The sequence below is a fragment of the Lithohypha guttulata genome, assembly GCF_036872675.1.
Source record: "Lithohypha guttulata strain CCFEE 5908 chromosome Unknown scaffold_2, whole genome shotgun sequence".
In the NCBI taxonomy this organism is placed as follows: Eukaryota; Fungi; Ascomycota; class Eurotiomycetes; order Chaetothyriales; family Trichomeriaceae; genus Lithohypha; species Lithohypha guttulata.
The window spans coordinates 4,162,191-4,188,121 of record NW_027042751.1 but is presented as its reverse complement, the minus strand read 5'-3'; the positions used below and the strand labels follow the sequence as shown (position 1 = coordinate 4,188,121).

Sequence of the window (25,931 nt, the reverse complement as noted above, 5' to 3'; positions counted from 1 at the left end):
AGGAAAGTGCAAAGGTTTCGACTTAATTATGCAAGCTCGTCGTGTAGCAAAAGCCCGTCGATATATGTGTGAAAGGTAGTGGTATTTTTGATGCCGTTGAGCAAAGTCGCTTGCAGCTGGTGATTTGGGGTCACGTCGATCAGCAGGACTCAAAGGACGTAGCAATTGCGACCAGGTTCAGAGGCTGGCCCGGCCGCTCCTGACTCCTGGCTGGAAGCCGCATGATTGCCGCAGAGTGCAGAGTGGTTCTGAGCACCCAAAGGACTGACCAATATTGCCTCTATGGACACGACCTGAGAGCCTGCAGGTCCGGCAGAGCGACCAAATCACATCACATCACATCACGTCAGAAGGCGCGACGAGTTTGAACATTCAGGTGATTGCGCCATCACTGCATGTTGCCATGTTGCCATGTTGCCTACTTGAACATAACAAAAAGTACCTGGCGACTTACTATACATATCCCTGGCCAGCAGCACAATGTAGTCTTCGAGCTTTGACGTGTATGATTCCTGTGTTATCTCAGCGTCAACTGTGGTTCGGAGAGAATTGGTTTGAACCAGAGGGCAAAGAGCACAGCCTCGAAATGGACCACATTGTTGAATGTTCGGTTACACACAAATAGTCCTTACTCTGCTCGTACCAACATCAAGTTGACCTTGCAACTTACTGCCTCGAAGCGACAAGTATGTGAGTCCAGGATATTGCAAGTACAATTGCCTGGCATGTATCCTATGTGCTTGGTTGTTAGTCACCAAAACGACGGATATCGATACTAGCACAGTAGAAACCAGTAGGCGTGTCAAAGTATTAATAAAGGCTAATCAGTCTACTTGTGTCATACAGGACCTGTCTTATGTCTCTCTTAATGTGCATGACCAACCTGCAGAAACAATGGTAGAATCATCCCAAAGACAGCCGCACCGATGTCTGTTATGGACGGCTTGTCTTCCTGTATAGCGGCTTCTCTTCCTTCGTGTATGCTACCATTAGTAGCGCCGTTCCCGAAAGACTCCTTTCGTGTCGGAGTAGTGACTTCCTGCATCGAGTGCATTGCCACGTACAAGAAAGTTCCTGCAGAGAACAACAACAGCATACCGGTCCACCATTGTGAGTTTTGTGGTGTGTTTGTTGCCGATCCTCCTCCCAGTGTATTGACCAACAAATAGGTAAGAAAGGCTCCAGCTGGTGCAGCCAGGCTGAAGATGATCAGATGTGCTCGCGCCATCCGCTTGGAAAGACCTTGCTTGAGCAGGACGGATGTCAACCCGAATGCGGCGGGCGCTTTGTGGACCATTATTGCGAAGAAAATGACAAAGCTCAGACCGGTATTTGAGGTTGAGGAGGAAGCACCTAACGCTATGCCGTCTGCAGCAGCATGTATGACCAGTCCAATGGTTGTAGCAGAACTACGGTCGGTAGGCTCTGCGCTAGGCTGTGCTGTGTCGAGGAAAGTATCTTCTTCTTCCTGTCTGTCCAATGTGGTAAGATTGAATCTTCGACCGAGGCTGGTCAAGGAGATATGCCTGGTATGGGATTGTGGCTTGCTAGATGTAGTATACTGTGGCAGCTTGTCTATCAAGAACATGAGTATGAACCCTGCAATGAGAGCGACTCCGATCCATGCATGATGTGCTTCTTCGTGGTCATCTTTAGTCTGATCTTGGCTGCTCGTCTTCCCATTGTCCTCTAGTATTCCAACAACTCCGTCTTCAGTGGGCGTTTTGGGAGGAGGGAAATCGTTCGTGCTTGGTATGACAGGACCTAGCGCACCCAGATTGTCGAGGGATTCGGTGCGCATATCGAGGTTGGTGAAAGCTGGAGCTGCATGTCCATGCGACCATTCGACAGCCATTGATCGTATCACCAATTGCCTTGTATGCGCATGCGCTGTCTGCGAGCTGTAGAGGGTTTCGACACCTTCTGGAATGATGACAATCAATGATGTCCCCACCAGAACTCCCATACCAATAGTCGAAACAAGCCTCAAACGTGCCGAAGAGAGATTGAGTGCTAATGGTAGTACTCCCGCAAGAAAAGACGCTGCTGCCATCACCACGCATAGGCTCAGCAGTGTGAAGAGTCCTTGCGCCATGTCGAATGCCCGCTTTTCACCCGAAAGCTCGTCGCAATAACGTACACATGGCGATTTCAATGCAGCGGACTGCTGTGTAAGAGATCGTAGGAGGCCGTCAATAGTCGAGTGCTACACATGTTCAATTACTTGCAAAAGTTATGCACTCCTGGCGCTGCACGAATTTGGCTCCGCTCCAGCTGAGGAGAAAGCAGCCCGATGGAGGTCCCTGGAGGCTCGTCCGTCAGACTCCTGCAAACCGCCAAGCCCTTGTCCATCCTCCAATCGGAGAACAGAACTTCCCTGCGCGACAAGAAAGTCGAGCAATTCGAACTCGAAAGCTCATCAACAGCAACTACGACCATCCTATCCTACGGTCGACTATCCAATCTCGTCCTCCTCAAATTCACCGTCACAATGTCGGCATCTACTCCAGCACGATCGGTGACACGAGCATGCCAGCGCATTGCACGACAGCCACACTCCCTATCATCACAATGTCTACGCATCACCTCACAGCAGTCACAAACAAGGCAGAGGAGATGCCAGAGTACAGATGCCGCGCAGGCTTCGAATCCCAAGATTTCGACGATAGTCGATCAGATATCCCAGTTGACTCTGCTTGAGACGGCGGATCTAGTTGCAAGCTTGAAGGTATGAACTCGAGAGCCCATAAACACATTAGCATCGGGCTGGGAACCGTGACAGAAGTCTACATATTCTCCTGTGTTGCAAGCAGTGTGATCCTACGTTGGAGATGCTACAGAGTCTTGCTCTGAATCTATACGTGTCCATTCATACTTCTCAAACAGTTACTAACACTCCATCTCCAGTCGCGCCTCAACATTCCCGATATCTCATTCGGTGCTCCCGCAGCTGCTGCTCCTGCCGGCGGAGCTGCCGCCGCTGCTGCAGAACCAGAAGAAGAAGCCGCGCCTGCTCCAGCCGAGAAGTCTCTCTTCACTCTCAAGCTGAAATCATTCGATGCGGCCGCAAAGAGCAAGATCATCAAGGAAGTTAAATCGATGCTGGGCTTGAGCTTGATCGACTCAAAGAAGTTCGTGGAGAGTGTACCAAAGGTGATGAAGGAGGGTGTGACAAAGGAGGAAGGGACGAAGATAGTGGACACGATCAAGGCGTTGGGAGGTGTTGTTGATATGGAGTAAGAAGTGACTCTGTCCAAGAACGAGAAGCTCGAGTTGGCGCTGAGCCTGCGACGAGAACAGGAGGATCTTTGAGCGACGAGCTGAGGCAGCGACGAGAATTAAAGCTCTTACAACCAGCGACTCCCAACGTTCTGGGGAGGACTAGAACTGGCGATCGGGACTTCATCCACGGTTGTAACTATGGATGATTTATGTCCGAAAAGAATTGTTCTGTCTGGCTATGTACTTCAATCTTTGGCTTCAGGCTCATGTATATATAAGGGAATGTGACTCAGTCAACGAGAATGCTCGGGTGCCGCTGCTGAGGTTCATTATATTGCATAACAGTGGGCACAGGATCGAAAATTGTCATGATAGATCTTCCACAACCTGTGACAGTAAAAACTATGGCAAGTAGTGGTTCAAATGATGTTGCGTCTTGTAACCCAGTGCTGCTAAACTATTGAAAGAGTAGATATTAGGATAATAAAATTGCAGCTACTCGTACAACACCATCAACTAATGAATCGAATTATTCACAACGGCTCAACAGCCTGACAAGTACGCTACATGAACGATACATAAAAATATCGCGTACAATCCTCTCTTTCTCTCTTGTAGAAACATTTCAGAATTCAGAATCTAAGTGTTGTACTACGTGCCAGCAGGCGTCGTCGGCGCTGGTGTCCCACCACCGCCACTCTGCTGACTACTCCTCTGACTCTGGTACTTCAATTGCAACATATGCGTGAGCACATCTAACCTACGTCCCGCCTCAGAGTTCTCCGTAATACACTCCTTGATGATTTCGAATTCTAGTTCTCCGGCACCTGGCGCCGTGGCGATCAGCTCTACTACTGCAGGAGCTGCAGCCATTTCGGGACCGAGGATTTTCATTGCGTTTTTGGCGGCGGGCGCTTCACTCTGCTGGAGAGGGTGGTGGATTTGTTGTTGAGGTTGTTGTGTTTGCGTTTGCGCCTGGGGAGGTGGTGTAGAGTAAGCTCCTTGTTGTGCAGGTGTTGGTGTTGATTGCTGACGAGGCATTGAGGCGGCTCCTCCGTTAATGGTCGCCGTTGGATTTGGTAGTCCTGAGTAGGACGATGTACCATCGAGTTGCATGATTTGTGGCTCGTGTGGTGTGATTGGAGTTTGGGCTACATGATGGCCAGGATTTGGACTTTGTGAGGCCAGAAGTTGTGCTGCTTGGTTCATCTGTTTCACCTTCTCGGCATTATGTGGGAGTTCTGTCCACTTAATAACGATAGGAAGCAGGAGCGACCTTTCGGTTGCTGGATCAGGCAAAGTATGATCGAGAGCCTTCATGACCGTTGGCAAGGACTGTCCAACCTCCATTGGTAGGAAGTATATGTCCTTGATGGCTGGCACTTGATGTTGACTGCCAACTCCGTATCGCTCCTTGGACTTGAGGTAATTGAAGAATTTTGAGAACTCCTCCCTGCTCTCAGAGTCCTTGGGCTCAATCAAATTGACAATGATGAGCTCAGTGGTATTGCTGTATTCGAGGCCACACAAGTACTCATCTGCCTTACTTGGCTGTATGCGGCCATGCAATTTGATCGAGGAAGGTACGACTTGATCCCATGACATGCGCAGGTTATCAACGCTGGGCAAGCATCCGGCTGCAAATCGTGCCACTGTATTAAATGTGCCAAGACTACCACCGTCGACTCGTCCACGCCAAACAACGTCCTCGTCGATAAACTCCTTGGGTGAGTAAGGTGCTGATTCATTGTCTTCGTCTCTAAGAAGGCGATCGACTTCGGGATCTGCTTCTGCGGCTGTGCTAAGCAGAGGCGATCCTTCTCCAGCAACTTGAGACTTTGGTCCCTCTGCGTCCACAGGTGAAGCTTGTACTCCTGCGTAGACTTTGTCAATGTCAAAGTTTGAGGAAGACTTCCTTCGATTGTCGCCAAATGGTTTGCCTTTAGTCGAGGCCGAAGGCTTGCGCATAATCGATGGTTTATCCGCTGGCGTTGGGCTTTTCATCTCTGGTTTCTGCTCGGCTGCGACAGGTTTCGGCGATGGCGGACGTGGAGGCGTCTCTGGTATCTCCCGCCCTACATCTGTTCCCTCGACATATTCATCGCCTTTATGTGTCTTCCTGACTCTTGGACCCTGAGTCTGCTCCTCAATAAGTACGTGCTGTTTGTCCATTCTTTCCTTCTCTTTCAAGTCCTTTTGCTTCTGCTCCTCTGTAGCCATATCCTTCGGGTCCATAGCCGCGAGCTCATCTGGACGCAGTTGTCTGCTCATCAAGCGTTTTGCTAGATCAGGGTTTGTCTTGATGTTGTTGAGTATACTGCGCATCTGCTCCTTGTAGGCCTCACTAGGCTCTCCTGAGCCACCAGAACGAACGTGGTATACTGCGTGCTCGACATGAAGCGCAATCTGGGTGCCGAGGCCCTTAGCAGTCTCGCCTTTGGCAAGGTCTATAGCTTTCTGCTGCACCAGGTTATTTGCTTGGTCGCTAAATAACCTGACAATGTTCGTGGCTATTTTGCTACGATAAGAATCAGTGATCTCCTTGGGGTCCTTTGCAACGTCCACGAAAATCGAATCTTCTTCCATGACATCTTCATTCTGATCTTCTACTGGAGGTTTTTCTTCCTCGTTCGGGCCATTGGTACTTTCTCGAAGGCTTGACCGGGCGCGTTTTGGCTGTGGACGTATTAGCGACGGACAAAAACCCAATGGACTCGACTTACCTTCATAGCCTCGGGAGGAGCTGGTGATTCTTCAGCCTTTCTCTTCTTGGAAACAGCTGCCTCGTCTGGCTCAATCGTAGGTGTGCGGTTCGCGTCGCTAGCACGAGCAGCGGATTTGCGTCCACCTTTCTTGCCCTTTTTCTTGCCACTCTTCTCTTCCTTGGCTTGATTCCGGCGAATTTCAGCATCGATCCATGGCTTCTCACCTCTCTTTATTGCTGCTAGAAGCTCTTTATGATTCGCAGGCTTGCACTGCTCGCAAAAGTAGCTGGATGGCGTATAATCTTCGGGCAATCCCATGCAGTCGTTGTGCTGCCACGCATCGCACTTGTCGCAACAGATCATGGCTCGTGGTTCCTCTTCTTCCTCTTCATATTTGCCACAGATGCAGCGAATGTAAGCATTCTCTTCTTCGTCCTGCTCATCATCCTCCGGTTCCGGTTCTGCTTTGCCTTTCTTGCTTTTACTGGCCTTGCCTTTTTGCTTCGGCGCACCATCGGAGTCTTCGCGATCTTTTGTATGCACACCTTTGGTCGCGCGACCTGAACGGCGTGGTTCGTCTATAACAGATGTTAGCGTTTGTAGTTACGACATTGCGCTTGCGCCAACCAGGTGTAACTCGCCTGCCATGCTGTATACGCGTTTTTCTCAAGAAGATTGATTCACTAGCTGAGCGGAATACAGGCTCGCTTGAAAAGCTACAAAGTCGAGGGAAAGAAATCCAGAGCTCAACGCGACCACTCTGCCAGTACGACCCTGAGCTCGATCGCACGTCCAGTCTCTAAGATAGAAGACCCAAGTCTGATTGAGACCAAAGACCAAGCCCTAATCTATGCGCAGAGGCGAGGTTATGCGCGCCGTGCTTGAGGTGAGGAGGAGAGATTGAGTGAAGACTGGAAACGACTGTGAGCAGTCAACGAGCAGTGGGTTGGCTCGTCGGCATCAAAGAACTTTCCGTTACTTCAATGGTCTTTGGAGTGGTTTGACCGGCAAATTTGAGATGTCGGAGCCTAGGGCTGTGACTACGCCTTGACTACGGAACACTTCATACTTGCCGTATATCTCGATTTCCCGAACCCTCTAGGAGGCAAATCTTCATGAACAGATGTGGTAAACGAAGATCTTGTCGCCTCAGGCATGAATACTGGTGCCATTCAAGTTGCAACCGCGTGGTGATTATGTCAAGGCATCATGTTCTCGCGTTGTCAAACAAGCAGAGAGAACAACACGATCACACCTTCGCGAAGCCATATGTGATCGGCAGCCTATCGCAGCAACGACTATGACCGACGTGAGAGCTTTGCTAGCTGCAGAGAGACAGTCCCGACGTATTTCCCACCCTCACTTGACGTATACGAAGAACGGTGCTTTGCTCTGCAATGTATGCAATCTAAATGTCAAGTCAGAACAATTGTGGCCTGGACACCTCAAGTCTTTGAACCACAGAAAGGCAGCACAGAAACAGCCAGAGCAACCAGTAGCACGAACCGCGAAAAGGAAGATCGATAGTGTCGAGGACGACGAAGAAGTACCTTGTAATTATGAGGTGGATTCCAGAAAGAGGCCCAAAGCATCTGCCCAGGAAGTCGTCCCTCAACACGATGTCCCCATCACAGAAGAGACTACTGTAGATGAGGCGACAGTACAGGACGCAGAAGCACCAGAACCCAGACACGTTCCTCCAGTTGAGGACCCAGAACCTCAGCCACCACTAGTACCACCAATCGACGAGGACGAATGGGCTGCGTTCGAGAAAGAAGTCGCCCCGTTGACACAACCAAGTTACGCCGCCGGCGCTACAATCGAGGCAGCTCCCGTCTCTGCCGCGGACCTAGCTGACCGGCAGAAGCAAAATAGCGTTGAACAAAGGGAAGACGAGGCAGAAGTCGAGAAAGAAGAGGAAAGCAACAGGATGTTCGAGGAGTTTGAAGTTATGGAAGAGATGGAGGACCGTGTGAATCGACTACGAGCTCGTCGTGAAGCACTACGAAGCAACCACACAACCACCGAACACTCGATTGCTCCAGATGAGGAACGGCATACAAATCACGACGAGGTTTCAGCGGAGCCCACTCAAGAGGTTGAAGCTGAGTTGTCAGATGACGATGAAGAAGACGACTGGTACGGTTGATTGTTGCTCATTCAGAGATCGGTCCAAGAAATGGTATCAAAATCTATCAAAAGAAAGGAATTTCAACTCCAGGTGCGAACGCTCCTTCATGCTTTCCTGGCTCCTGCCGTACTTGCATATTTGATTATAAAGTCCCACAAAAATCCTCGCCCACAACGTCCTCGATCTCAACCAGCCCGCTCTTCTGGCTTTGACGGTCAACAATCCCGAGAATAGTACCAGGTTTCAAGAAGTAGCGACCCCTGGCGTCGCCTTCTGTACGCATCCTCACAATCCATTGTCTGCACTCCTCAACTGTGCAATCCCAGGCGATACTGATCCAGTCTGTTTGTTCCACTATTAATGGTCCTCGGTCGTCTGAAAAATGCCTTACCAATAGGCTCGGATCCGACAGCCTCTGACAGCGTCGTGGGGCTATAACGTGGTTCGATGAAAGCTTCACCCATCCGCCGGGAGATCTGACAGCCGAGAGCAAGACGTCCAGACCTTTGACATCGTTGATATTCGAATGTGCCACAGCCTCAATATCATCAACCTTAACTGCGAGATCGCACATTCGAGGTTCAGTGTTCGCAGCTCCTATGGCACCTCCCGGGTGATTGGTCGCGAATACTGCTGCAGGTGTAAGGTTGGAGGCCTTGTGCAGCTGTTCGGCGATTGCCAGAGCTATAGCATCTCCGAGCGTCAATGCCACGGTTGTCGACGAAGTTGGTGCTGACAATCCGAACGTTTCTTTTTCTGATATGTGTACAGGTGCTGGTAAGAGTATATTGACACATCCTCTACGACGAGGATGCGTCAACAATGGACATGTCTCCGACGTCAAATGGGACGTTATGACCATCAAAGGAATATACGAGGGGATGTGAGGTAAAAGTGTGAGCAGTTCTTGTGTCCGTCCCGAGTACGTGACCATGATCACAACGTCGTTCGGGCGAATCAGTCCCAGGTCACCATGCAAAGCCTCGGTCGCATGCATGAACTGAGCAACCACACCCAGTGAGTTAAAAGTGGCCACCAGCTTCTGCGCAATCCATCCTGATTTGCCTACACCCGTGAAAACAACTTTTCCGCGTTGTGTTTGAGATGACAGTATCGAGGAAATGGATTTGGAGAGAGCTGACTGAGCCGTTGTAGACCTTGCATATATGTTCTCTAGGTTCGTCAGTGCATCTCGCTCGGTGGCTACCACATGTAGTGCCTTTTTGATCGAGCTGGTATCAAGTTGAGCTGAACCCTCAGCCACACAAAGCTCAACGCTCTCAGGCGGAGTTGCTGGCAGTGCCTCGATGCTTCCAACAATAGGTGGACAGATCGGCATTGATGGTGTTAGGGGTGTTAAAAGACACCCGTTCCCTAAGGTCGCCATCACAGTAATTGAGCCCAGCACCGGCTGCTCGTATTTGCCACGCCTGAATTGCGCTCTTTCTCTATACTCAATCTCGTTGCAAGTTACAGCTACTGCAAAGGTGGACCAGTCGAGGGACGACTGTATTTTGAAGGCCTCGACAATCAACACATGCTCAACTAGAAACTTTCCAAGTAGTACCGATGGCTCTAGCAGGACCAAGGGAAACTTTCGATAAAGTTAGAATGTTTGGTTCTGCGATCATGACGCCATGGATTGTTGAGTTTGGGAACAAAACAACGTGCGTAGAGCTGAAATAAAGACGCGTTTGTGGACTGCCTGGAAGCAGCTAGATTTGCTATATAGCAGAAAGGAGGCTTGATTTGGGTGTTCTGATGATAAATCTGCTGCACACGAAAATAAAGTTGTTGGCTCGATATGCAAGTGGCATCGGCGGCATGTGGATGTTCCTTGAACGATCCATGCACACCACACGTTTCTGTGCCTACAAGTGCGCAGATCGAACCTGATCGAGGTCTTGACTGGTCTATGGAGACATCCATCGGTACCAGTCGAAGGTCGTTTCGAATCGCGGACCGAGAACAAAGCAGTAGCGGCGGATATTTTCAAAGCTGGGTATTTTCGGCTCGCTTTGTTGGATGACTCAATAGCCAGATAACAAGATCCGAATCATCGGACAGGTCCGCAAGTAACTCCCCAAATCGCGGGTTGCATGTAATGGCTCGACTCGCCTCACATCAATTGGGCTACATAAATAATGGTTGCATCTAATGACTGCAAAGGAAGGACCGGCTCCTCGGCTCCTGCTCTCGTCGAGCACGCTGCTGTTTACTGACCCAAAAGGAACAATTCCGTCTAGCTAACAAGTCGTGGAAATTGGCTTGGAACACTCGCAGATGTGTTGTTCTCTCAGTTTCCTTACTGCGATGGCTCGAATGTTTTTGGGTTATCGAAACGTTCACATGGGCTCAGAAGGCCTAGGGAGTTTCCTCCACCATCGTAGCACCATGGTGGCAGCGCGTCCTGATTAATTCGTTTGACCTGCATACTGCATGCACATACTATACGCGTATGCTACATTTCTATACTCTCTCCACCACTATGGACTTCCACAGGTTGAACCACGTGCGACTCATACAGCAGCCACTACGAATGCAAAGGGTATGCTGTACTGTGGCATGGTCATCGATCCTGCCGTTTTGTTCGCAAAATGAGCGGTGAGACATTCAACCTCTAACGTTCGGGAAATGCAGGAAGCTATATCTCCGTGACCCAAGCAGAGGCTCGGTGCAATCAATACACGATCAACCACGTATACCACGGAGGTTCGCCATGATCGAATCCTTGGTTCAACTTAAGTTCGTCGGCTATGCATGCAGATTGCCTTGCATCAAATGTGCGTCTCGAGTTACACGACAGGCGGAACCACGCTATAGCCCTGCATTGAAGTCTCGCAGCAGGTACGCTGGTTGTAAGACTTCTTGTCTGCCAAAATCATGGACGATTAAACTGATTCTAGAACTCAATCATCCCGACCTTTCGAAAACGTGGCTTGCATCGACACCGCGATTATACCTGAAGTGTGGCGTGAAAACAATGTCGTGTCATTTTCAAGCAAGTACCGTGCATGCTTGCGAACAGGAAACCGACCAATCCGGATCATCAAGACCTGCAGCTGCATGCTGATACTGTATAGCCAGACTTTTGACAACTCATGGCGTCGATCATCCGAGCCTCGCTCCGGCAAGCCGATGGCTGTGTGGCTACAGATAAGCGGACGTATACACATGCTGGCTTCTGATATACAAGAAACGCATACTTGGTAAGCTTGACACGCCACAGCAGCCACTTGTGCACCGTGACTTCCTTCCGAAGACCTTCCATGTGGACAGCCTGCTGTCGGAACTGTATTGCAAGCCATGAACGATTGTTACATCCTACTGGTCGAAAGGATGGCCTTTCACACTGTCAAAGATAAGCTTCTACAACATACCTTTGAAACGCGAGACTTGAGCAATGTATCCCAGACGTTGCTCGACGCGACGAAATGCGTCACATATGCACGACTCTCCTGTTGCCATGTTGGCCCATCTGCAGGACTAGCGATTCTCACTTACTACTTGACCTGCCGACTTGCTGTCGTGTCGCCACAGGTCGATGCAACGGAGACACGAACGAGCAGGGACCAAAAGTTCACTGGAAGGCCCTATGTCTAGGTAGGCTGCCTCTCTCCTTGTGTACCTGCTATCCAACGGCACCAACTCGACCTCTACAGCACGCAACATCCAATGTCTGGCCGCTTCTGTACTTCCACAACACGACAGCTAAAGCGAAGGAGACAGACTTAGCAGCCTGGTTTATACCAAAACATATAACACTACTGTTGCTTCCCAAAATGGGATCTCCACGTTTTCGTGTGACATTATGGCTGGGGCTGTCGAGGCAGGGCCACCTGTTCCTAGTATTGACTCGTCCACGCTACAAGCAAAGATAACGTGTGCAACATAGCCTTTTACTTAGTGGTTTTGCTACGTAGTCGGCATCGTCGTTCGACATAGGAGCAGGGGAACACAAACAAGCTGCTAGATAAGGTATGGGACAATTGAGATGCAGTACTGTTGCTCCACAATGGTTTTGGATGTCTGCGTCTAGTTCGATACGTGCTGCCACGTGCTTCTAGGAAGGAATGCAGATCTACGCACGCCTCATGTCTATCATCGAAATCGTTCCATCATTCTTGCTTTGCGCTTGGCGTGCAGCTTCTTCTCACTTGGGGTCTCCTAGATCTCAGGACTGACCATTACTAAATCAATCCACTTGAATACTCTACAGCAAAATCTTCCTAAGACTGCTTGAGAGACGAGATCTCGCTCAGTGGCAAAGTTCAGTCCCCAAGGTCGTTATCATATGCAATATCCGCCGAAGAGATCGAAAGCCCCAGGGTCGAAGACGTAGAATGTGATTGTCGCGATCAAGGCGTGCAACGGTTAACGAATCTCGGGTACAGGACACAGTCTCGGACAGTATGTCTGTCACAGAGCCAGGCCAGGAATCGTTCAAGGCCGAGACCATATCCACCATGAGGCGAAGTGCCGTATCTGCAGATAGTGTGTTAGCATCGCTCATCGAACGACCGCAAAGAAATGGGTATGTATCAACTTACTTTCTCTGATCCGTGTACCAGTAATACGGTGTAGCATCAATCTCAACGCGTTTATAAGCGGCCATCAGCTCGTCGTAGTCTGATATTCTCATGCTTCCGCCTACTATTTCTCCAACGTTGGGCATGAGGACATCTACCGACTCTGTCACACGTCGGTCTGCAGGATCCCGACTCATGTAGAATGCCTTAATTTCAGCCGGGAAATGGGTGAGAAAGATCGGTACATTGAGGATATCCGTCATTTTGCGCTCGGCAGCCTCAGCTATATCGTCGCCGAATCTGTGGGGTCGTTTGCGCTGCGGATCGTCTTCGGGGAGTTCGTCGTCGTCAAAGTCTATTTTATGCTCGTTGAGCCATTCGATTGCGTCCGCGTACTTCATACGCTTGAAAGGTCGGGAGGGAGGCTGGAATTTGGAGTTGAGATCTTTGACGTAGGCTGCTGTTACTGGATCGGCAAGGATTAGATCGACGACTCTGCATATGACGTGTTCTAGGTGTGAGAGTAGATCGTCGAAAGTGATGAAATCGAGCTCTGCCTCTATGTGCATGTACTCAGCTAGATGGCGGCGGGTAAGGGAACGCTCAGCTCGAAAGGAAGGGCAGATGCAGAAGACATCTCCCATGCTAGGTAGACAAGTCTCAAGGTAGAGTTGTGACGATTGTGTCAGGTATGCTTCTTGGTCGTAGTATTTGAAACCGAACAAGGTAGCACCACCCTCGACCTGAGTCTGCACCATCGACGGTGGTGCGACTTCGAGGCAGCGTGTTTCCAGGTACGCTTGGCGGAAGGCACGAAGGACGGCTGCTCGAACTTTCATGACATTGGAGGCGTTGTCACCACGAAGCACAAGATGGCGCTGGTCGAGGAGGGTCTGGTTGTCACCATCAGCCTGGACTTTGTTGGTTATGGCTTCCTTGTCTCCAGCTGCAGCGCCAATAATACGGAAGTAGTCTGCGTGCAGTTCGCGATTGAGGGGAGCACTGGCCTTTGGTGGGAGCTCACGTAGCTGGCCCTTAATCTCGATTGAAGTTTCCAGCGTGAGGGTCATTGCAGCGTAGGTCTTGATCAGTTGACCCCCAAAGACGACCTGCATTTGTCCATAGCCATCTTTGAGTGTGATAAACATGACCTCCTTCTGCGTGCGCGAGCGATGGACGCGACCCAAGACCTTCACTCTTGTTCCAGGCTTATCAGCAGTACCTAGTGTAACACCTTCAGTCTCGTCGAGACGTATTCTCTTGGCTGCTGGAAGTGACGAGTCTTCGTCGAGGACGACCTTCTTGGCTTCCTCGAGGATGGCCAGTCTTCTCATCTCCTCCTCTCTTGCCTTGATTTCGAGATCAGAGCTCTTGTCCTGCTTGCGCTTCCAGCCCTCATATATCTTCTTGGCCTTCTTCAATGCTGTGTCGCTTGCGTTCTTGTACTCGGCAGCCTCATCGGCAGCAGAAGCTTTCTTTACCAGGTAGGAAGAAGACTCGGGTGGGTGCATCTTCATTGCGAAGAGCAAGGTCTGATAGGGTGCAGTTGGTGTACCGACAGCACTATCATCGTCCCTGCCAGCCACCTCGTCGACATAGTAAGGTTCAGCCATATTTTTTTTCTCACAGAACGAGGGACAGGTTTGTAAGAAACTGCTTCGTTCCACAACGCCCTATATCCTCTGCTCGTGACTCACTCACAGTCGAAATGAGCGGGCCAGCAAAGTGTTTTGAGTCAGGCTTTCTCTAATACAGGTAGATTTAGTCTGTTTCGTGAGCTGATTATTTGTGGCCTTACGTACTCGTAGTATTCAGAGTACAGAGTGCAGGAACACCGACAATTACTATCGTGGAGGGGCCGCACTGCAACAACAATAATTTCTGGAAAAGAACGATAAGCCTTGCAGCAAGCGGAATGACGCCCTGCGGACCCGGTGCAGCCTTGGAACGCTTTGACACGCCCACAACCCAAATAGTGCTAGTCAGGTACCGCAAGTAATTAATCCGTGCAAGGTCCCTCAGTCTGCCGCTAGTGGTGTAGACAGTCTAATTTCCTAAACAGATGCACGAAACACTCCAGATATTCGTCGTTGTATTGTTAGACACGAACATCTTACCAACTTTTTGCCAGATTCAAAGCTGTCGGAATTCGTACCAGAGTTTCTGCGATCCTTCGGCAACAAGTGAATTGCACGAATCGTACAGAACAATCATGGTGACCAATAATGGTCTCAAGCCAGTTAGAGCGATGGATCACGGCAGCGCGCGTCGTGCAGGCACGAGATTGCCCTAGCTTCATGTCCGTCTTTTACGACAGACCATATCCTCCTCTACCCAGTCCGTTCGAATTCATTTCTCGAGTACTTTCACTGTTGACTTCTTCATTGCCCACCTTCGTTATCTACTACCTTCGTTTCTTACCCTGAGTTGTTGCTGTGCACTGTACGGCATCAACTGCCCTTCGTTTCAATAACCTTGAACCTGCATTCTTATTGTTTATTATTCACCTGTTGAGCCTGATCCAACCCTCGTTTGCAGCTATCGAATCTCATCCCATCCCTTCACCCCGACAGCAAGGCCATCGAGCAGCCACTAATTCCAAGCGCCTTTTCACCCGTTTTTTTCGTCTGGCTCGAGTTCGTGTCCTGTTTGATTTGAATTTATGGTATTGGAAAAGCAGTGAAGCGCTCGAGAAGGAAAACATCCAGACTTATCGCTTTCTTAATCCATCCTTTCTCCGACAACTCTGCGTCCGGTCTGTCGTAGACCAGGACCACCACTACCGCAACCACGGCGACCCTAGGCCCTATCCTCGAGGATTCTCACATCCTATCTCCTCCTCATATGCTTGCAATGCAAAACCAACAATCTTCGAACGGTGCATATGGTGATCGATACTCCAATTCGAGGTTTGGTCAAGATACTACAGGCTTCTCACATGGAGCGTTCGCCTCCAATAACGCGTTATACCATGGCTTCAATAGTGCCAGAAAGAACACTATTTCTACTATAGATACAAACCCGAAGATGAATCATGATTTTAGTCCCACTGGTAACACTCCTGGAACCGCATACGAGATGAATTATACTCCTCTGCTGCCATCGGGCCTCCTCCTGGGCAGTCCATTCCAACCTGGCTCACCTGGTGTGTTCGGTTCACCTCAGTTTGCGAGCCTGAGCAGATTTCCGCAGTCGACCAATGCTCCTCATCAGCAGACGCAATCGTATCAACAGAACCGACAAGCTCATTTAGGAAGCCCTGTACAGAGCAATGTTAGCGCCATGTCCCCTACCCTTTTCCAGAACATGGTCAACGCTGAAGCCTTCACGCCTCAGTCACCCAATGCTTTCGCGAACATGGGCAACCAGACGTTCAACCAATACCAGCCGTTAATGCCAATGAACCAGAGCTGGATGATGTCCACTAGCAGGACTGTATACCTAGGCAATATTCCTGCTGATACCTCTGCTGAAGAGATTCTCAACCATGTCCGAAGTGGTCAGATTGAATCTGTCAGACTCCTTCCTGACAAGAACTGCGCCTTCATATCTTTCCTTGATAGTAGTTCCGCCACCCACTTTCACTCGGATGCAATCCTGAAGAAGCTTAATATAAGAGGCCACGATATCAAGATTGGTTGGGGAAAGCCTTCACAGGTTCCCACCTCTGTCGCTCTTGCTGCTCAGCAATCAGGAGCTTCGCGAAATGTCTACCTTGGCAACCTGCCAGAGGACATTACGGAGGAGGAACTTCGTGCTGATCTAAGCAAGTTCGGTCCTATAGATACAGTCAAGATGGTTTCAGAGAAAGCCATCGCTTTTGTTCATTTCCTCTCGATTGGTAATGCCGTCAAAGCAGTTGCCCAGCTGCCACAAGACCCCAAGTGGCAACCTCCGCGCAGGGTGTTCTATGGCAAAGATCGATGCGCCTACGTTTCCAAAACGCAGCAGCAAAACGCAGCGCAGTTCCTTGGCATCGCGCCTGGATATGCTCATGTCCTCAATGGTGCCGATCGCGACCTCATCTCCAATGCACTTGCACAGCAGTCGGTAGCGGCAGCTGCTGTCGCAACTACAGCCGGCGGTGTCAACAATCTGGGCAATCGGACTGTATATCTCGGAAACATTCACCCCGAAACCACGATCGAAGAAATTTGCAACGTGGTCAGAGGAGGATTACTACACCATATTCGATACATCCCAGACAAGCACATCTGTTTCGTAACCTTCATCGATCCCACATCAGCTGCTTCCTTTTACGCCCTGAGCAACTTGCAAGGTCTGATGATTCACAATCGTAGGTTGAAAATCGGATGGGGCAAACATTCTGGAGCTCTTCCTCCAGCTATTGCATTGGCAGTGAGTGGGGGTGCCTCTCGAAATGTATACATTGGCAATCTCGATGAGGCATGGACGGAAGACCGCTTACGGCAGGACTTTGCTGAGTATGGAGAAATTGAGTTGGTCAACACACTACGTGAGAAGAGCTGTGCATTTGTTAACTTTACAAACATTGCAAATGCCATCAAGGCGATTGAGGCAATCAGAAGTCGGGACGAGTACAAGAGGTTCAAGATCAATTTTGGCAAGGATCGCTGTGGTAACCCTCCTCGACAGAATCTCAACAACAATGCCAATGGACAACAGGCTCGCCTGGGCAGCCTCGACGGCACTTCTCCGGCGGGCCTCAACGGCGTTGATGCAGGCATATCAAATGCAGGCTCAAGTCCGACAAGGTCGATGGCACCTGTAGGTTCTAGAGCAAATGGTATTCATCGTCCTCAACAGCAATCAGGCATTGCCGGACCGACCCCATCTGCCATATTGAACCAAGGAGGTAACAATCCATTGACCATGTACTTGAACCAGGTATCACAGCAGCAATCACAGATGGCACACGACGCTCGTGAAGACGATCTAGCTTTCAGCACTCTGCGTCAGCAGCAGAATCAGGCTCTCGCGAGTCAACACGCTGCGATATATGGCGAGATACCTAACGGCCACACTGGACTTGATCATGCGAGATCTTCATCTCATGTCCCTAGACAGAGCAGTATCAGCAGCGGTTTTGGTATGAACAGCACTTCGATCGATAATATTGGTGCGTCGACTACTGTTGGTGGACTCCTAGCACCCACCAATACTGGTCTCGGCGCCAGCAGAGGAGCACACTCCCGCGCTGTGTCACTTCCTGCGTTTTCTCAAGAATTTGGAGGACAACAGTCCAGTCAGAATCTCAGCATCTCAAGACCCTTTGGAGGTCACGCACCACAAGGCAGTTTTGGTGGATTTGGTTCGGCGTTCAACACCAACTATGGGACGTCTACGTTCAGTGGTCTTGGCTTGATTAACAATGACGGGAGAGGGGGCCTTTCAGGATGGCTCGAAGAAGAGATAGGTGCCAAGTGATTTTTGCGGAATAGTAATTCGGGTCATTGTGTTTTGGTGGTATGCGATGGATGCAATGTTGGATCGTTCCTGTTTAATCTTCGCTTCATTGTTATTTACTGGCGGGGGGACTTGTGATTTAGACGCAGCCGGAGCTGCAACCTTGTCTTAAAAGATGGGCATTTTGATCAAAACGAAAGCAACACGATACCCGACCTGCCCAGTCACCATTCTGTAGTGAGTGTATATAGATTCAGCCTTTAGTTGGACAAGATGGCAGGAGCATGGATCATCTGAATAAGTAATAATGTGAAGGCATTTAGGGAGCATCTTGAATCGTATCCAGGTTGATCTTTTCTTCGCGCATTTGTGGAATAAAAATGAGACTTGGTAGCGAGCTTGTGCCATATACTACATTGTTGCTTACGGCCAGGGTCAAATGCTGTAGATCGCGAACGGAACTCAATTTTTCGTTAGTATCTTGCAGCAACATGGATCAAGATCGCCAGACCTGGCTGGAAACTCGAGTATATGCAGTCGTGCTTATAGACGAATCACGATAAAGTATAGTGTACACAAAGTACACGTCGGAAGTGTACATATCTTGATTTATGGGGTCGCTGTGAGTGGCTGTTACATGTCAGGTTTCCATTCAGACGTTGAGATTGAAAGGCTGCCTACGTGGCTATCACATGAAATCCTTGTCTACTACCTTACCTAGGTAGGCTTCGTGAAGCAAAGAGTTTGGGCAGGTGCAGTCCGACTCGAAAGTGAAGCGCTTGCACAATCGAATCCCGAACCACGTTTTGTGCCGTCCTTAATGCCTGGGGAAAAGAAGGGTGAAGACCAAGCCGTTGATGCTTGGTAGGCGCAACGGCTAATGAGTATTTTGTGCTTAAATTCAGCGCGCTTGTCCAGAGTAAGGTAGGATTCTACTGCTGGCCGCCGACTACCTCTCTTCTAAATCCGCCTTCCACAGTACTGCAATCTTTCTATACTTTGATAAATCCCTGCTCTGGAAACCCTGGATCGTATTCCGGCTCCTGATCATCCTTGCGACGCTGTATCTTTATTCTGATCTGTTACTGTTTCCAAAACCTGCTGCGCAGCAATAATCACCACTCCCCGGCGCTGGACTCTAAACGCCTCCTCGATACTGACCGCCCTTCCTTCACCAAACACTTCTCGTGCACTCCTCAGCCACAATTGCAGTTTCATTTTATCACTACTCTTACATTGCCGTCGCCATAGTCCGATCGGCACGTGCTTTCAAGGCCGACACTCTGCCCACTTCATACCTTCACTACACAGATCTACCTGAGCCCGAATCTCGATAGACTACCCACATTCTTGTTGATCCAAAAATCCTCGTTGTAACTCGAAGAAGTCTCTGTGGAAGACACGAATTGCTTGACTGTCCCCGAGTTTATCCGATCTCGTACACCTGGTTCTGCAGAGGCTAGTTCAGCTGCCGGACAGCTTCCTCGATACAGCAAGACGGTGAACTTACGAGAACAGAATGGTCGTCGCAACGATAAAGTACGTCTGCCGAATACTCCACCTGCGAGTGGACAATCATGCGAATCATAAGCTGACTAGATACAGGTGTGTTGTGGTTGGCGATGGTGCTGTAGGAAAAACTTGCCTGCTCATTTCATACACAACCAATAAATTCCCCTCGGAATACGTCCCCACTGTCTTTGATAACTATGCCGTCACTGTTATGTGAGTGTACACCGGCTCAATATTATTATGCACCTGGCTAACACGCCTGGCAGGATCGGTGACGAGCCATATACTCTGGGACTCTTTGATACTGCAGGACAGGAAGATTACGATCGTCTGCGACCTTTGTCCTATCCTCAGACAGACGTATTCCTGGTCTGCTTCTCTGTCACATCTCCTGCCTCTTTCGAAAACGTCCGAGAAAAGTGGTTCCCAGAAGTACACCATCACTGTCCTGGTGTACCATGCCTCATAGTAGGCACTCAAACAGATTTACGAGATGACCCTCAGGTCAGAGAGAAACTGTCAAGACAGAAGATGTCCCCTGTAAAAAAAGAAGACGGTGAAAGAATGGCCAAAGAGCTTGGTGCAGTCAAATACGTGGAATGCAGTGCGTTAACGCAGTACAAGCTAAAGGACGTGTTCGATGAAGCCATCGTTGCTGCCTTGGAACCACCTGTACAGAAGAAGAAACAAAAGTGTCGAATACTTTGAGCAACTTTTATGTAAGTTTTGCCCAGTGTCCGTCGCTGTCTCGACCGTTGCTCATACGATCGCAGTTACGGTGTTGGCTTCATGGTATAAACGTTCGAAGATATTGCGTCCAGGAATGGGTTGGAGTGCTCCTGAAAGACTTCCATATTATGCTTACTTGTCTGGCGCTCTTGGTGTACATGCTCCATGTCAAGTCATCTATTCAGCAGAAGACTGAATATCTTGGTGAGATTTTACTGTCCGACAGGTCATAGAGAGCAATCCAATTCGATGTTCAATTTCATGTCCATGGTCTCAAGACATGTTCTTTGAGAGCAAGTGCTTCAGCCAGCAACCAGTGGCACTGTTTTCATTTCTCCACGTTCTCTCGTTGACCAGGCCAGAGGGCTGGTACTATTTCCCACAAAACACGAGACATCTACACGTTCCCGCCACAATCTACGCAAACGATAAACCAACAACACTGACTCCAGACTTCTAATAGGCACAGCTGCCATAATGTTGAAATTTCTCATCCCTTTCCGCGTCCACTCACTGAGCCAACGAAACCATTCAGTAGCTTTGCAGGTTTGTCCCGAAGTGAGAGACTACCAGGCTTGTCTAGGATTAAAGTACTGCTTCAGATCGAGGCATAGATCGATTTGCTTTGTGGGTCGAAAGGTCCGAGTGAGCGGACGGAGAACGAAGGGTGAGGGCTTCCTACCTCTCTCTCCACCTCTTTTCAACTCTTCTCTACCTTTTTCTCTCTCTTGAAAACTACGTATAGACAACACACTTCCACATCGTGTTGTAGACGTTATCGTGTCAAGCCAAGGTTCAAGAATTTCAATCAGAGGATAACTGCTCTCACACTCTGATATCCTCATGTTCTGGGCAGACTACGTAACGCGAGCATGAAACAGTGTCAAGAACAGTATGTGAAGTGTATTCATGCTGTATCATCTCATTACTTTATCTAATGATACATATCCATCTGCCTGCCTGCCTGTCTGCCTGCCTGCCGTACCTATAAAGAGGCCAGCTACATGGCTATCGATATTGATACACTTGACAGCTGTGTATTGTGTTTGCGCAACGTTCTACGATCCTCAATGATAGTAGCTTCGTTGCTTGTTATATCCGTCAGTACCTATATTAGACCTACACTCGTACCCTGCAATACCGGCAAGCGGTAATTTTTAGTCCAGAAAGACGTATTCGAGAAGAAAGGACTTGAATGCGGGTTCGTGTTTCGATTTCTCGTGGGTCAACGATGAGGTGGTACCAGAGGTGGTTGTATTTGATAGAGATAGATTCGACAATGTTCCAGTCTTCGCGGCTGGTTGAGCCTCGTGGCAACTATGATGCTGAGCCATTTTCGCTTCTGGGATGAAATATCATTTCTTTCTATTCATCATGCCCGTACAACATCGTCCAGGATCTGACAGCTTCGACACTTACTCGCTATGGTCGTGTCCAAGGGTGCCATTCACTTTCGGTGTGTCCACCTTTTTGCTCTTCGTTTGCATCGGTGGTAGGTCGGCTTGCGTAGTTCCACTGTTTGTGCTCGCTCTTGTCAAAATGTCTTTACGGCGCTTGATCAGATCCTCCAAGACCGTCAATCGCTCCACTTCTGACATATTGGTTTGCCGGGACACCTCAGCAGGTGCTTCTGCGATAAGCACGTTGACCAAGTCGTCCATGTATCGATCGGTCGTGGAACGATTGAGCCCATTCGTGGAGTTGGTTGAATTTTTCAGGTCAGAAAGACTGAGGATCACCTGTTGATCAGGAAGAGACAACGAATAGAACCTCGACCTTTGTTCTTGCTGCTCCGGCGTGGTAATGTCAGATGTTAATGGGGCTGGTTGATCCCTAAATCGTGGATGATCAGGCAGCCAGGATTTAGCCCAAGTTTGATGAGACACGATGCCTCGAGCATCTTTATTAACATACTCGTTGTAGCGATCGCGATTGGCTTTGGCGATGAAATCAAGGCGAATACCCTTTTCTGGAATTTTCTGCACAGTGCCTTGCATGTCGATCTCCTTCAAAGTAACCTCGGATTCGGGCTCGTGTTCGATATCGATGACACCATTATTAGGGTACAAAGGTCGAGAAGTGGACTGTTGCACCGAGCGTACTTGCCTTCTTGGTCGTCGAAGGCGCGGTATCCTTCCTAGCATCCCAGTCTTTAGACCACCAGCTCGACTGATCTCGATCATATCATGATCGACGTGAAGGGGACACCTCCATGGAGGAGGCGCCTTGCCATCAGCACCTATACGTTTTGGTACAACGGGTGCTGGAGGATCGAGGCAGTCAAGATGCCATTCTTTGGGGCAGTAATCGCAAGGCATCATGTCTCGCTCTCCGTCGGTTCCTTTGCCACATTTGTAGCAGAATCGCAGGTTGCCCTGCCTATCTCTGATGTCTTTGTAGTTTGGAAGCTTCACAGCTCCATTGTTGTCGGCTCTCAAGGGCCATTTCTTGTTCGTTGGTGGCACTATCGCCTCGACGTACTCACCATCTGCACCGGTGGAAACGTTCTCGAAGTAATCCCGGATATCTTGTGGTAGGTCGTATGCTTTCGGATATGCATCGCTAACATTGCTGATTAATTCGCTCATAAAGCCATCAGACTTGGCCGTCTCAGGTCTGCGCTTAGCTTCGCACAGGGGACAGTACCACTTCTGATCTTCTGCCAGTTTAGGGTCGTCCGGATCAAGTGGCGGTTCTAGACATCCTGGGTGAAATGAATTTGGACAACTTTCGCAAAGGACTAAAAGACCTGCATCACCACAAGCACGACATTCGTCTTCGTTCTGGTTCTCCTGTGATGACACGTTAGTGTCTGATATAGCCGAGCCAAGCATGACATGATGTCAGATACGAGGGTGCAGACTGGGACAACAAGAAGGAGGAAACAAGCTGAGTTGCACTTGGTGTTTTCAAGGCGACCAGACAACAACATCAAGAGCGTAAACAAAAAAAGGCTGATAGGTGGCAAATAAAGGCGGATTTGTCTTACCTCTGCATCCGCATCGGTACCATTGGTCATTACCGTGTCATTCTCTGGCCCCGCACGTATTACACCTGTGCTGCTGCCATCGTTTTTGGGTTTTTTGGGTCTGTAGAAAGAAAGGTTAGCAAAGTACACAAAGAATAAGATTGTCCCATTGCATTTTCGTGCGAGAGTGGTGACGCGTCTTGCACCATGCGTTGGCTCGCGTGCGGCCTCATGAATGCAGATAGTACTTACGAGATCATGGTTCGCAGTGAAGTTCGGCCTTTGATGAGCTGGGTAGGCTTCATCTGACCGTTCTTTGCAGCTCGAGGTGTTGGTGCACGACTGCTAGGCGCGGCACTGCTAAGCCGATTGACGATATGTGGCGCTGGTAGGTCGGTAGAGGATATTGTGTCGGGCGTCGATAATCGTGAAGACAAGTCGTCTCTTGTAAACTCATCGTAATCACGCTTCTTGCTTGTACCATTGACGGCTGGAAATTCAGCTGTCGCTGGGGACGATGCTTGAGCAGTCGCATGCACCAAACTGTTGGGATGTATAACGGGCGGCGGAGGTCGTGGCTCAACAGTGATGCTCGTTAAATCGTCCTCACCTTCTGGTATTGATATCGGTCTTCTCAGATGCACCGTTTCCCGTCCTTCACGAACATCGCGCTTCAAGTTTCTATCAAATTCTCTTCGCCGTCGATCGATTTCTGCCTGGTCGTAGTCTGGAACTGTGGCTATCCGATTCAGCAACTTTCGACGTTTAGCTTCTGAGTTGTTGTTCACAATGTTGAGGTTTTTGGTATTGCGAGCTTCGAATTGTGATAAATCAGTTTGTTGTTGGTCAGTGCCTGACAAACGTGTTGCTCTGCTAGATGCTGCCCGGATCGGGGCTTGGCGTGAGCCAGCCGATCTGGCAGGTTTCGCTTCTGATGACTGGTCCCGAATGTTCGACACTGGCAGTAAATTCGGTACCGGTTCAAGACTTGAAGCGACAGATATCGCGGAGCTTAGTGAGGACGTACTGCTCGACCGTCTTTTACGTGGTGTGCGTTTTTGTGGTAAAACAGGAAATGATTCGTCGTGCTGAGATGGCGGTATATCCATGGGCGCGTGCTCTGTCTGCGAGGGGGAATGAAGAAACAGCTTGGGAGGTGACACATTGTTCGAAACGTCAGGGAATGTCGTCCTTAGAGTCAAAGGAGACCTAGTGACAGTGTCGCTTTGTTTGGGAGAACCCACTGGTGAAGGTTTCTTTATGTTGGCATGAAAACTCGAGACATAAGCGACAGGTGTCTGCTGTGATAATGCAGGAATCGACGGGTTCGAGTCGTTGTCGTCGTCGTTGTTGTTGTAGTTGTATAGAGAAGAGTTGCGTCGATGCTTGCGAATACCTTTCTTAATATAATGCTTGAAGACCTTGAACTGTTCAACTCTAACACTGCCCTTGTATTTCGAGATGTTCTCCAACGCAGTCAGAAGCTCGTCACGGCCAGCTTCAGCGAGAACACTGGTGAGACCAGAAACGACATCATCCTTACCCTCCTGGCTCGCCTTACTGATAGCACTTCGAATGTAGCCTTTGAATCTCTCCTCCTTCTGATGTTCTTGAATGGACGAATGTCGAGGGGATGCCCTTGACTGACGCGAAGTATTTGTGAAGGCAGGAGAGACAGCGTTTTCATCGCCATAGACACGCATTTCTTCGACTTCTTTCTTTGCAGGTCTTCCTCGTGGCGGACTCATGATCACAGGCGACGATAGCTGCGGAAATGAGTCTGATACAGGAGGCGGCGTAGATTGAGGAAAGGTCGCTAATTGCGGTTGCGGCTCATGGTATGTTTGAGGGAGAGGTTGCAGAGGTAGTGGAGGAGTTTCGATCAATAGTTCGGGGTCAATTACAGGAGAAGGCGCGTCATCCTTTGCACTTGCAGGCTCAACACTTGGACTGGCCACACCCTCACTTTGACCAGGCGTTCCTCTTGCACTGGCTGACGGCCTCGAGAGATTGACCTTCAGCCTCGATAGTAGCTTCGGGTTCGGCGCAACACCCAAGGGCTGCATGTGTTCCAAGACGCCGACTCTTTCCAAGCCCTTTGTATCCTCGAAACTGGCGACGCCATGGCGGACAACGGGCTCAACCCAGTGGTCCAACCTCGACTGTGGCAGTCTCTCCACTCCATTCTGTGGCGGCTGAACTTCGATCGTCTCCTGTGCAGCAGGCTCGGGTTCCTGGTGGTTCGAGGCAAAGGTCGCAGGACTTGAGTATCGACTGGACCTGTTGTTGCGTAGACTTCTGATGCTTGACATGACCGACCTGCGCACGTCCACTTTGACTCCTTTGGTTCAGGGACACGTCTGATACATATACAGCGACACTCCTTGTACCCCCCAGTGACGTTCACAAAGCCTGAAGAGGCGTGGTGGTGGTTTGGTGAAGGAATGAAAGTCGGTGGTCGAAGGAAGCGGCTTCGCGGCAACGGTCAGTCACCAGGACCAGGGATCCGCTTGGCTCGACTTGAAAAGAGCGCGCTAAAGGGGTATTTCTTCTTGCGACTGCCTGTTTGATTACTCACACGTTAAATGTAATGGCTTCGTTTCATCAATATAGAACAAGGTTTCATTTCAGAAGGATAGTATCGACGTTGGAACGATGAAAGGTAGTGGAAAAGAAAATGTATTGATTGACACTAGCGCGTTGTGCATGAGAGGGCGGGTCAGAAGTCACTATCGATCTCATGACCT

At 49.6% G+C, this 25,931-nt stretch overlaps 8 protein-coding genes across 8 annotated transcripts; 4 read left to right on the top strand and 4 right to left on the bottom strand.

The window, feature by feature from the left end:
- Window positions 1-865: 865 nt before the first annotated feature.
- Window positions 866-1,966, bottom strand: LTR64_003643 (uncharacterized protein; the record flags this gene model as incomplete). Its single annotated transcript, XM_064897997.1, has 2 exons — window positions 866-1,074; window positions 1,099-1,966. 2 exons carry the CDS (start codon window positions 1,964-1,966, stop codon window positions 866-868), a joined length of 1,077 nt encoding a protein of 358 aa, XP_064756947.1.
- Window positions 1,967-2,293: 327 nt separating this feature from the next.
- Window positions 2,294-3,240, top strand: MNP1 (54S ribosomal protein L12, mitochondrial; the record flags this gene model as incomplete). Its single annotated transcript, XM_064897996.1, has 2 exons — window positions 2,294-2,728; window positions 2,908-3,240. 2 exons carry the CDS (start codon window positions 2,294-2,296, stop codon window positions 3,238-3,240), a joined length of 768 nt encoding a protein of 255 aa, XP_064756946.1.
- Window positions 3,241-3,873: 633 nt separating this feature from the next.
- Window positions 3,874-7,084, bottom strand: BYE1 (Transcription factor bye1; the record flags this gene model as incomplete). Its single annotated transcript, XM_064897995.1, has 3 exons — window positions 3,874-5,898; window positions 5,946-6,505; window positions 6,997-7,084. 3 exons carry the CDS (start codon window positions 7,082-7,084, stop codon window positions 3,874-3,876), a joined length of 2,673 nt encoding a protein of 890 aa, XP_064756945.1.
- Window positions 7,085-7,227: 143 nt separating this feature from the next.
- LTR64_003640 (uncharacterized protein) lies at window positions 7,228-8,076 on the top strand (the record flags this gene model as incomplete). The annotated part of the gene is made up of 1 exon (XM_064897994.1): window positions 7,228-8,076. One exon carries the CDS (start codon window positions 7,228-7,230, stop codon window positions 8,074-8,076), a length of 849 nt encoding a protein of 282 aa, XP_064756944.1.
- A 4,340-nt stretch (window positions 8,077-12,416) lies between these two features.
- Window positions 12,417-14,200, bottom strand: DED81 (asparagine--tRNA ligase; the record flags this gene model as incomplete). Its single annotated transcript, XM_064897993.1, has 2 exons — window positions 12,417-12,543; window positions 12,609-14,200. 2 exons carry the CDS (start codon window positions 14,198-14,200, stop codon window positions 12,417-12,419), a joined length of 1,719 nt encoding a protein of 572 aa, XP_064756943.1.
- A 1,240-nt stretch (window positions 14,201-15,440) lies between these two features.
- On the top strand, window positions 15,441-17,996 carry LTR64_003638 (uncharacterized protein; the record flags this gene model as incomplete). Its single annotated transcript, XM_064897992.1, has 1 exon — window positions 15,441-17,996. The coding sequence occupies one exon, from the start codon at window positions 15,441-15,443 to the stop codon at window positions 17,994-17,996; it is 2,556 nt and encodes an 851-aa protein (XP_064756942.1).
- A 1,498-nt stretch (window positions 17,997-19,494) lies between these two features.
- cdc42 (GTPase Cdc42) lies at window positions 19,495-20,195 on the top strand (the record flags this gene model as incomplete). The annotated part of the gene is made up of 3 exons (XM_064897991.1): window positions 19,495-19,514; window positions 19,581-19,700; window positions 19,754-20,195. The coding sequence occupies 3 exons, from the start codon at window positions 19,495-19,497 to the stop codon at window positions 20,193-20,195; spliced, it is 582 nt and encodes a 193-aa protein (XP_064756941.1).
- A 1,436-nt stretch (window positions 20,196-21,631) lies between these two features.
- LTR64_003636 (uncharacterized protein) lies at window positions 21,632-25,496 on the bottom strand (the record flags this gene model as incomplete). Its single annotated transcript, XM_064897990.1, has 3 exons — window positions 21,632-23,008; window positions 23,206-23,305; window positions 23,437-25,496. The coding sequence occupies 3 exons, from the start codon at window positions 25,494-25,496 to the stop codon at window positions 21,632-21,634; spliced, it is 3,537 nt and encodes a 1,178-aa protein (XP_064756940.1).
- Window positions 25,497-25,931: the final 435 nt, after the last annotated feature.